We start from the raw sequence: 12257 nt of genomic DNA on the forward strand, positions 1-12257 counted from the left end.
ATCTTGGATGATGGGGAGGAAAAAAAGAAAAAGGAAGTGCCAAACAGAATTGCATAGAACATGATTGGCTAGATATACCACTCACAGAAGTATGGCTTTAAAAATGTCAGATTAATTGGTATGGGCTTGATTACAACTGTATCTACTCAGGGTAGTGGTGGTGGTGCCAGAAACTGGTTGTTTTCCCTGTCCCACAAAGAAAGCTCCTCCTGCTTGGGATTTAATCAGGTAAAGTAGTTGACAGAAGAATACTTTCTACCCCATAGAGTAGAAATTCAGATAATGGATGACTAGCAAGTGACTAGTTTTAATTAGCCCAGTTTTATGACAAAAATTAAAACCATTTAAAGCTGTCCTGAAGAAGCAAGGTTTCCTTAAGATACTGTCATAGGCTTTTCTTACATCAGGAAATACTAATCAGCTGCAGCAGTAGACCTCTCAGTCCAACTTGTGAGTAGACCGATAAGCAGCTTTCCAGCCACAGTGGTGTAGTCCTGCAGTTTGAAAACTGGAAGAAAACTGTGTTACTTATATTAAGGATTTTCTGCTGACTTCTTTGTGTTTAACAGTCAACTGTTGATGAGTTGACCCACCTTCTGGGAGGGATTTTCCTTTCAAGTTATGAGACTAATCTCAGGCACAGAACTAAAAACTGTCTATTGTTAAACTTGCATGGTGCTTTTTAAACTACTTTTGCCACATTCTCTGGTGTACAAATCCCTGTAGTACAGTCAGGTCCAGCTTTTAAAATCCAGACTGCTTGTTCATACAGAAGCCAAAAATAGACCCAAGTAAGCTTCTTTAGCAGAATATGGTACAGAAAAAATGATGTTGAAACTGTCCGGTGCATTTATCAACCATTCTTTCTGTTATCATGTTGAGTTATAGGACTTCAGACAACTGGTACAAGAAGCATTAATAGGCTGGTCTTGCTCTGTTACATGTCTTGCTTTGTGACTTTGCTGATTCATCTTTAAAAAGCTGTAACCAAGAAGCAGTCTGACTCGAGTACTTCAGTTTTATTTGTACTGGAACATGGTTTTGGCATCTCCTGTTTATGTGGCATCTTGATACCTGGCAACAGGAAAATACTTTGCCTTTTTAAATTTAAAATAAAAAGCTTTGTGTGAGGTCAGAGCACCCATCTTGAAATGGCTATAAACCCTCATTCTACTAAATGGAACCAGAGGTATGCGGGAGCCACATAAATATAGCCTTATTTCTATGATGCTGCTGCTGAAACAATGGCTTTTGCTAGACTTAGCCTAGATTTTAGTGCCTCCCCCCTTTGGCTGCCAGTCCTGCAGCTTTCAGAGGGATCACGTGGATGTTGCTTGGTCTCGTAAGGCAGCTTTGAGATGTTAGCTGGCCATCCCTGGTACAGAAGAAGGGTCACAGGTTTTTGTTACGTGATCCCTTTCCTAGGGAAGGACAAAACTGTACCAAACAGCAGTTTTGCTCAGTTTTTGCCTGAAGTGTAGAAGGGATTGTGTGTCAATTTCAGCACCTTTTGTAGCTTCTGTCTCTCTTAGAATAAGGTGGAATTTTTCCCTCAGACTAATCGTAGTGCATTTTTGTCCCTGTAACTTTGTTCCATTATTGCAGATCTGCAGGTTGCTGTAAGCATGTTCTGGCTGAGTCTCAAATGACTGGGTCACTGAAATTTAACAGTAGGGGCAATATTCTCTGAAACTGAAGTACTGGGGTGATGAGGAACACATACGTATCTAAGGTTATCTACCTTATTTTAAGGTGTCCGAAGGGCAATGGACTATGCTTACCTTAAGCTGAAGGGGCTGGTTTGGAAGCTAGTGGTGGAGAGATCTGAGAGAATAAACTATAACCAGCAAACCTTCTGATGTGCAGCAAGCTAATGGGGAGCATGTATGGCCCTTAAGGGGTCAAGAGGGCATTTAATGCTGAGATACAGAAAGGAGGCAGTGAGACTGAGCCCTGCAAATAACTCCAGTCAGGAACTGTTCCCCATTAAATTCCAAAAATCATCTTCATAGTCAGTGTCTCCTTCTCTGTGTGTTTGAGTGAGTTCTGTAGCTTTTTGCTAGCTCAGGGAAATTAAGGCTTCAATTTTGTTTTGTTAGGTGACCAGTACTAGCATTCAGTCAAAACACTCCAAGCCAGTATGGTGGCTGGGTCTAATGCTAATGGAGATCCTGGGAATGGAAGTAAGGTTTATACTTGCACTATGTATTTATGCTTGCAGACTCAGTCTCTCATCATTCTTCCCATCTGTTTTGAATCTGAAGACGCCAGTCATCAAACTAGAAAATGAAATCTGTAATCATTAATAGATAGAAACTATGATCACCAATCTAATGCTGATAACTTCTACTGAAACGGGAAAGCGACACGTGCTCTGTTATACGAGTACTGGAAGAATTTCAGTGTTGTGGCATTATTTGTTATACTCAAGTATCAAGAGCGATGTTGTATAATTATTTTTTACAAATTCTGGTTAAATGAACTTTTCAGGAAGTCTTCTGAATAAGTACAAAACAATTACTCTGATAGCTCTGAGATATGTAGGGTATTCTCATTTTTCCTTTTAAAATGCTGTTGAGATCTAGCTTAATGAAGAGCTGATGTTCTCACAATGTACTGTTAGACACTATAAACTTCAGTGTAACATGAAAAAATGTGGTTCTGATAACTAAAGATACTCCTCTTAAACATGGTGGCATGCAGCAGTGTACAATATAAAATGACTGTGCTGGTGGATGGCAGAGTTGACAATCTGGACTGCCATTGTAAGGCCTGACTTTGTTAAAGACTGTTTAAATAAAATATTGTTATGCTTCGTTGAAAGAAGAGCGTTTACACTCCTAACAACTAATTGCCTATTGATGACGGAGTGATATTTCAGGTGAGGGTGTGTAGCTGTATGTGAAACACTTTCAAAGCCTTTTGCTATGCACTCCCACAAAACAAAGACTGAAATGGAAAAATGCTTATAACTTCTGGAGTTTAAAATGACATTCAGAGTTTGTGTCACCTACAGTTAAAAAAAAAAATCCTTGCCTGCCTTGCCAGCAGCTGACCTTTGTAGTTCACCTTCGTTTGCTGTAGTGTTTTCCGTGTCTGTAAGCCCAGTGCGTTAGGTAGGTGGATTGTAGGTCTTCATCTTTAGGGGGCGTGCATGGTTTTGTATACGTGAATTTTTTACTTCTTGAGGCAATACAGTCAAAGCCTTTAACAGTGAATGTAACACTGAGCACATAATGCAAGCAGTGATTAAATGTGTAGTTTTCCCTAAAGAGGTAGGGTTTTAGCGGGAGAAGTCTCTCGCTCGCTCTGGCTGCCACCAGCCAGATTCATCCCCACCCTGTGGGCAGCCTTGCAATACGAGGAGCTGCTGAGCTCTCCCTTCACCTCCCGTCCCCCGCCCGCCCCAGTCTTTTAGCTGTTGGTCTGAGGGTCTTTAATCTTTCTGTCTGTGATCAGGGCAGCTGACCTCTGCCCCGCTGGGTGCACTGCTGATGGGCTCCAGGTGGCTGTCGGTCGGCTGGTCCAACCTCAGCCTTCTGCCCCCTGAACAGAGCAGAGCCCAAGCCTTTGCTTGTGAGCTGCAACTGGCTCACTTGGGCCACGCGTTTTTCTCTGTGTGAGTAATAGAGTAGGCTAGGATATATTACTGTCTTGTCTTTCTGTGTTTTTTGTTTTGTATTTGCACTTCTGTAATTGTTCACAAGAGAGGCAACTGCATGGTTTTTAGAGTAACAGGTACTTAGTGCTTTTAAAAGTCCATTTTTTAAAATTGAAAGGTATATATAAGGGAGAATACACTTGTCTACATGAACATTTTTAAGTAAGTGTTGTGACTTGTTCTAAGAGGTTGGTAACGTAGATAACTGAACTGGTGCTCCTATGTAATACTCAACTGTTGAATGCAGAGAAACTAGACTATGATGTAGTTCTCTGATGGTGAATGACTGGACTAGAAACTGCATTTTTATGTGTTGAGGCCAGTCCAGCACAGAGGAAGGTTTCCTTCAATTCTTGCTTCCACCACGCCTGCCTTGCCGTAATGAAAAATGTAAGGCATGGTGAGGGGGTTGTTTAGTTGAAGCTGTCATCAGCTGGCCCAGGCTGCTGATTTGGCTGCTCTGCTAGCCAGATCATACATCAGAAAAGAAATAGAAATGTAAGTAGTATGTAGTGGCAAGTAGAATAGTAGCAGAGAGTAGAATGTAGTTCATGCTTTTAAATACATATATCCTGTTTACTGAAGCCTAGCACAGCTTCTGGTGTTAACAATCGGTGTGCTGATATTAGAAATATTTTGCATTCCTGCGGGTAGAAAAGTGAGATGAAGTCCTTTAAAGTGGCTAGGAGGTGAGTTGTGGGCTAGCCATTCATCTCAGCTACTGAAAACAAATAGTGTATTGGTATTCAAGGCCAGGTGGGATGGGGCTTTGAGCAACCTGGTCTGGTGGAAGGTGTCCCTGCCTGTGGGCGGGGGGTTGGAACTAGGTGGTGTTTAAGGTCCCTTCCAGCCCAAACTGTTCTATGATTCTCTTGTACATCCCTCACTTCTAGGTGTCAAAAGTCTAAACACTTTCTTATTTTTTAATCTCTTCTTCCTCTTAGTAGTTCTCTGTATTCCCAGAAACTCCTGTCTAGGAGGTGTTAATGCTTTCTCTTGACTGCTTGTGGAAAAAAATTTTCAGCATATCTGCTTTTCTGCAAAGAACAGTCTCTTTTACAGATGCCCCCAAACTCTCTCCAGCAGCGCGGAGTTGACCTGTCTCAGTTGCTTTAGATTTCATGCATACTTTCTAACCCCAGATTGTACATTACAAAATAAGCAGCAAAGTAAACATGGTTATCCTGGACGAAAATAAAAGCAAAAATACATTTGTTAGAGTGGGAGAACTGAAATTCTCCCTTGCCCTTAGTAGTAATTATCAGCTGTGTAGGTTCAGCTCAAAATAATGGCATTAAACTGACTGTGGGGTTATTTAACATCATCATCTCTTTAATAAGAATGTAAACTATAAAAAGTACCTCTTCCTTAAATGAGCAGCCTTTAGCTGAATAACTGATCTGTTTTGAGACTGTCATTTGCTGTGTTTTATGGAGATTATTTCTCTGACACAACCAGAATTCCTGTTTGACACCCCACAACTTAACTGTAAATTGTGGATTTCTTTGCAGAAGCTGAAACTGAGTTTCTGTAAGCACATCAAATGAGGAAAGTTTGGATCCTGTTTTTCAGCATCTGTGTAGAGAAACGTAAAAATTATTCTCAGTCTTATGTTAGTCTGGTACAGTTTCTCTTAATTAGCACGCACTTGGGAGTTCAGTACAGCATGAAGAAAAAAATTTGGTTACTAATCAAGCTAGAATACTCTCATTTGCTGTAGTCTCCGTTAAGGGTAACTGCCTTTCTCTCAGTTTCTACGTATCTATTTGTTTAAATGAGAAGAACTTCCTAAATTGAGGACTGATGTAGGAGTCTTGTATGTCTTGGAGAACTCGAATCACTAATTCAGCACAAGTTAAGATGACACAGAGCATCAAGTGACGATTTGGTGGCTTCCACAGATAAGGAGGCCAACTGTGTTAATTAAAGGATGTCCACTTAGAAATAGAGTGCATGCCTTTGAACTACTTAGAACTGTGGAGCAGAAAGCACTACTGACCAGGAAACAGTTTGAGCTGACCTGAGATGAGACTATGTCCGGTCTGTCCTTGTTCTCCCTTCTTCCACACCCTTGGCTACATGTTCCTGTTCCGTCCTTTACACCAGTGCTAACAGCCACGCACCCCACCAGATGAGCAAGTGCTCTTCAAAAAGCTGTGCTGTGCAGGCGTGTTTTTTCCTTTTTTTGGACAGGTGGGTGTGAAAAGCTACTGCCATGGCAAGGAGCAGGATTGCAGTGGATGGCCAGAGGTGGGAGAAGGGCAGCACAGTCTAGGTTGTCTTGAGTCACTCTTGGAAGCGTAGCCAGGTTTTGTGAGCACCACGCTTCCTTCTGAACTAGAACTAGTTACACAACAGTGTAGCAGAAATGGTTAGAAACTTCAAGAGTCTCTTTCCTTTCAGGCATAAAACTTAAATTGTTTTAAAATGGAAGACCTGTCTAAAATGTGTGTCCATAGACTTCATTAGGAAAATGTTCCTAAATTTTAGGTAGAACACAGGTGGTATTTTCAGACCCTGAAGTTACCCCTGTTGAACAATGTTCTCTGCAGGTCTTAAATATTAATGGCAACTGCTGGCTGTAAAAGAGGCTAGTTCAGCTATAAATGTTGTTGTTGTTGTTGTTGTGTGTCCCCCCCCCTTTGGGGAAAAAAATCCCATGCAGCTTGCTGGCAAAGAAAGATGGACATCTGAGTATAAGAATCCAACTCCTTATGCCTCTGAACTTAAGCATGTAACTGTAAAGTTTCAGGTGTGATAAATGGCACAAATCGGAGCAATAGTGCAGTGTTACACACATTGTAAAAAGGTCATAGTTTGGTATCCAGCACTCCTATTTGTAGGACAAATTGTGGAACTTCAATGACTTTTTTTTTTCATCTTAAAAAGATTATTTGAAATATACCAAATTAACTTTTTTTTCATTAAACCTTCCTTTTTTTTTTTCTTTTTTTCTTGCCAAAGGAAGACTTTATGTCCCCCTTTACTTGGGTATTGTTTTTTTTCTTGACATTCGCCTTCAGTGGGTGGAGAACCATTCTCACAGGGACTTCCTCCCTAGTCTCCCAGCCTGGACTTCCCTTCCTTCCTTAAAGGCTTTTGTATTGTGCTGTGTTTTCCAGCCAGATGTGATTAAGTATGAGTTCCCTGAAGGTTACTGGTTTTACTGTGAGTTATCGTAGGTTTTCAGTGGAAACTATGTTACAACTGGCTTGAACGTACAAATTAGAGTTGGAAACTCTTTGAGAACTCGTGTAGCCCCATGTAACCATTTCGGACAGCTTAGCTTCAGTCTGTGTAAATGTGTGCTGTGCTGTTCTTGTAGTTCTAGCCAAAATCTTAAGGCTCACCGTAAGGCAACCCCTGCTCAGTAATTCAAGTATCAGTCTTGCCTCTCTCCTCTCCCTCTCCATCCTGTGCACTTCTATTCTCGTCCACGTGTATGAAACTTTTTCACCTTTCTTAAATAGGTAAGGACTTCAGATCTCTGCAGTATCTTTTCCTATTCAACTTTGTTACTACTGGTGTAGCTTTCCCGGTTAGCCAGTTTGGGTGAGCATTACAGGAGACGTGCCTCCCAGGCTTTGGCAAAGTCTCGTATGGTCCAGTTCAGAGCACTTGAATGGTCAGATTGTTTTCTTGGTAGAATTGAAGGGGAGAGAAGCCTGATCAGAGGACTGCTGTCTGTTTCTTGCTGCTATCTATCAAAGCAGTCCTGAACCTATTGGTCAGTAGTCTTTGGCAAGATCAACTAGACAAATATTTAACAGAATATAGCGAAACTCCAGTGCTGAGTCTGAAGCATGGGGAACTTCAAGGACCTGTCTTTTTTTACAGCTGAAGATGATGTTTTAGAGGATATGAGTAACAACTGATCCAGGTAACTTTATACCTTATGGGAACATAATGGCTCAGAAGAGCATCCTCTGAGGTTACTGCTGGTACTGGCTGGGGTAAAAAAGAGCAAGAGGTGCGTTGTGAAGAGGACAAGGCATGAGAGCTGATCTACAAGATTGCCTTTTAGCCTTGTAATCTTTCACTAGATCTTGGTCACCCTTTCCTCCAGTTTGTAGAAGCTGATGAAATGGAACATGCATGCATTCCTCCAAAGTTCAGCATATAGTCAGCCTGCTTAAAGGTCGTGGAGTTGCTTGGCACCTGTGATGGCCTGTTATGTACATTACTGTGTGGGGTTTTTTTCCTCTCATAGTGAATACTTAAGGACCATTTGCTTAAATATACTAAATGTTGTCCTCTGTCCCCGTAAAATGAGCAATAGTAAAAATGCTACTAGTTGCTTGGGGTAGGTTAATGCCCAACTAAACACCATTTCATAGTCTTCTACTCCATTGCTGGAAAGCAGTGCATCATTTAGATTGCACTGGGAATTCTAACAGTAATGTAAAAAATGGAAATGGGCCATAAGTGTAAGATACATCACCAACTTCCAATTTCTCCTATTCTTTTACTATGGAATATACAAATGAATTTTGCAGTCACTTTAGTAAAACTGTTCTCATTTGACCCCTTTATTTGCTGCTTTTCTTCTCTCCCCCCACCCCCCTTCCCAGAATCTCATGGTTAAAAGTAAAAACATGTTCCTTAATTCCAACTCTAGATTACACACTTTTAAAGTACTTTTTATGTACGGCAAAATATAGGTGAATCCTTTTCTTTTAGTGAAACAGATTTAGAACAAAACCAAAATGTATTAATAAATACTTAAATGTGTAGGCACCAGAAAAATCTGGATAACTGCTCGTTATGTAAAAGCTCTCACAAACTAGCTTTTTATAATCAAATTTCACATAAAGAAGACTATTTAATGGAAGAAAGAAAAGCTTAAATTAAATCTTGAGTTCCTTTCCTCTTTGTTTAATGAAAACTGAGCACACAACACTTACTGTCAGGAATTCTCCCTAATTAAAAAAAAAAAAAGCCCTCAAGCTTTTTGTCTTAACTAGGTTACAGAGTGAGTAATTCTTTCCTGCAGCAGTTACACAACAAAAAAACTGCCTTCGTATTCAAACTGATTGTTTGTTTTGCTGGTGGACTTCAAACACTGCTTGTCAAACTTAGGGTACTTTCTCTTTTTCATGTACACTCATGTAATAATTCTGTTCCAGCTTCTAAGGAAAACTTCCTTGAAAAAAGCACATGACCCATGACTGTAAACCTGTGTACTTTGGTGGCAAAAGATTTGGAATTTCTGAGCTAAGAACTTTGTTGTGTTTGCGAGTGAATTGCTGGAATGTCTTCTGGTTTCTGAACTTAAGCACTTAGAGAACATACTTCAGCAGCTGGTAAAAATGAAGTAGACCATCCTAATGAAGTTAAACCAAGAAACAACGAAAGCAAAACACCTCAAAATCTTGTAAAAACTGAACAATGTTGGCTAAAAAAGGTTGAACTGGAAGGCTGAAAATGTAATTGAATGAAACAGAAAAATTCTTGTTGTTGAGTTGTGGCAACTTTTCTTGGAAAACAGAGATATTTAATTAAATCTGTTAAGTAGTCAACTTCTGCAAAACACAAGCTGCTTTTTATATTAACCATGAGGATGTGATGTTTCCACACTTAAAAATCTGGTGACCTGTTTGAGAAGATAGGATAGTATCAGACAGGTAGTGGCTTTGTCCTGATGCTGGCTGTGCAATAGCAGAGATAAAGACAGGAAACACGGCCTCTGACTTATGCTAGGGGAATCTTGCCATGGCCTTGAGTGGAGCTGAAAATTGGCTCCAGACATGCAAACATACAGCAGTGTCCTTTGATCAAAGTGAACTTTCAGAGTTCTTCAGTTTCTATTTGAAGGGCTGCGGTTCTGTTTCGGCTACTTCTGCCATCTCCACAGTGTCAAGCTCTAGCTCTCTTCTCAATCACTAAAGCAGAGGAGGGAAGGAGACCTTTGAGATGCAGTTAATTTGAAGGTATATCATCTGACTTCATGAAAAATTTTGTGCTTAAAGTTGAACAAATGTGGTACCATTTGCACGCTTGTTCAGTTTTGCTATATGAGATGGTAGGCATCTGCTGAAGTGCTTTGCTGCATCAGTATCCCCAGTTACGTTTAAGTGTGGACAGTCCTTAGAATTTAGGATGTTTTGTGGAAAAAAGTCCTCTCTGCTCCATAGGAGGCTTTAAATTCCTGCCACACTGGCTTTTGGGATCATAGAAGTTTTCTTGGGAGCTGGGGTATTACCAAGCCCATACACAGTTTCAAATAGGTGCTTCACGAGCTTTTGTGCTGCAACTTAGCAGCCCAAAGAAGGGGCCAGGTTTTATTGCTTTGTTCCTATTGTTTCACTCTTGATGTCTTCTAATGAAGTATACAGGAATAAGCTTATTCAAAACCCGTTTAAGTGACTTACCTGATAGTCGTCTTAACAAATGTCACCAGAAACCAAAAGAATCTCTCATCATGTGAACTTTGAAATGCTTTTTGTTCTCAGTACAGCTGTTTGTTTTTATTATGAGTAGTGTTTTCTGCTTCAGTAATTGCACTTACCATCTAAGTTACGTACAGAGTGTCTATATGCAGAATTGCATATTACATGGATGTAGGGGAAAATACAAAACCTAGTTTGTCCCTTTCTTACCTTATTTTAAACAATTTTGTTTGGTTTGGGGATTTTGCAGTTCTTCTAGTGTTGCCTAATTTGTTCACTGTTGATCTATTACTTGCTCAGGGGCCCAAAGGAAAGGAGAGGATGAGAAAGTAGACTAAAATGACAAACTGGGGTTTCCTGAGATCATTGCTCCTGCAAATATCTATTCCCTAGCTGACTCTTCTTGTCAGAAAGAGGTTTCAGACCTGAATGTAATTGTCAGAGGTCTTGATGACTTCTTTGAGATGACTGCCAGTATAGTGGAAGTGAACTTGTAAGAGAGGGAATAGGTAATATGTCACACAGTCTAAGTTCAGAGAGCTATCGTTTGTACCTGAGTCTCAGGTTCCGTGTTAATAACTTGTGTTCATGCAGAAATCTTCCAAAGTGTATGAAAGCTATGCAAATACAAGTCTTAAAGTATTAATCTGATTACCTTGAGATGCAGTCTGTTCAGATTGTCCGTATTTCCTGTTGGGGTGTCTGCAGTTCTCTTGTTCCCCTTACCTGCATGAAAACTACTTGCATGAAATCTTTAACTCCCTGACTGGACAAAATCTGTATGTATTTTTATCTTGTTCTCTGGAAACACTGACCAGATCATAGTATATAGAACAAGGCTGGGGGTTGCAGATGCAAGCCAGTGGGGTGGTGGAGAAGGAGGGGCCACAAAGGCAGCCTGCCCTCAATACCTATTCAGTTATCAGTGGCAAACGCTTTTCTTAAGTGTAATCTTGGTTCAGTGTGTGGCAACTCACCTTACTGGTGAAAGGACTTTGAACTCTGTACTTTCTTAACTTCTGTATCTGGTGGGCAACCTCAGAGTCCTTCTGAAGTAGACTTGTAGATGAGATAAATTTCTATAAACAGGATTTGGTAAGTGTGTGGATTGCATGATACTTAGGAAATTTGAGTTTTGCATGTTTGGTAGCTTCCTCAATGCATGTTTAAAAATGTTATTCTTTTTTTGTTTTTTGGTTTTTTTTTTTTTTTTTGATTTAACCACATGTATTTCTTGTTTTTGTTTTTTGTTTTCCTTCCCCCAACAGCTGGCTTACCCCTTGGTGTTCTAAACTTGGCCAAAATAAAACCATATCAGAGAGGCTTTTTCTGTAATGATGACAGCATCAAGTATCCGTTCCATGAAAGTACCATCACATCCACTGTCCTCTACACAGTGGGGTTCACCCTGCCCATTTTCTCTGTAAGTAGCTAATATATAGGGAGTGTTGGTGATGGGAGTAAAATGTATGCCTTCCAAGAGTTCCGCACTGTGACCGTGAGTTGAAGACAGTCTATATAGGCAAACTCCCATATATGTATAGTCATATGCATGTGAAAGGTGCCGTTGCTACTTTATGGTTGCACAGAAAATCTGGAACTAATCTCTAACTGCAAGTATCACAAATCTTGTTTGTTTTAGGAATGGAAAAAAATGTAGATGAGGATTTAAACTGTATTAGTTAGTCTAGGGTTTTGTCGTCGGGGGGGGGGTGGGGGGGGGTGGGGGGAACTGCTACAGGCTTCCAGAATGCTATGGAATAAATACATCTCTTGTTCAGAATGGGTTAGTCTGATAACTTAAACACTCATGATGTTAAAACTTGCACTGTAGTGAAGTGCACAAATCTATAACTAGTGACTGTTGCTTCCATATACTTTCTAAAGAAATAAGTCTAATTTGGACTCAGTGGTTTTTCTTAGATTTATGAAAAATGTGATGACTCTTTAAACCCTTCAAAATGAGATACAGAGGCTGAAAATCCAGTTGCTTGTAGAAAAAAGGCTCGGTGTTTTCAAGACCACATGATTTTTACCAAGAACAGTTTATCTCTTGAGTAGGTTTTTCTAACAATATTTTATCCTGAATGTATCCAAATTTTTAGTAAGATTTGAGCTGGTTTAGAGAACTAAAATTTTAACTATTCAGAATAATTTTGAACCTGAAACTACATCTTATTGTTTCTGCCTGCAGTGGTTGACCTAAC

General features: G+C 40.1%; 1 protein-coding gene across 3 annotated transcripts in view; it reads left to right on the forward strand.

Annotated features, from left to right (window-relative positions):
• The window catches only part of PLPP1 (phospholipid phosphatase 1), a 69760-nt gene that overhangs the window by 5786 nt on the left and 51717 nt on the right, over positions 1 to 12257 (forward strand). For 2 of the 3 annotated variants that reach the window (XM_075447346.1, XM_075447347.1), the window contains exon 2: positions 11319 to 11473. The exons of the other annotated variant lie outside the window; for it this stretch is intronic. In XM_075447346.1, the coding sequence (XP_075303461.1) occupies positions 11319 to 11473 (155 nt within the window). The remainder of the gene's footprint in view (positions 1 to 11318; positions 11474 to 12257) is intronic. 3 annotated transcript variants of the gene reach the window in all.

Source organism: Opisthocomus hoazin, chromosome Z (assembly GCF_030867145.1).
Source record: "Opisthocomus hoazin isolate bOpiHoa1 chromosome Z, bOpiHoa1.hap1, whole genome shotgun sequence".
Lineage (NCBI taxonomy): Eukaryota > Metazoa > Chordata > Aves > Opisthocomiformes > Opisthocomidae > Opisthocomus > Opisthocomus hoazin.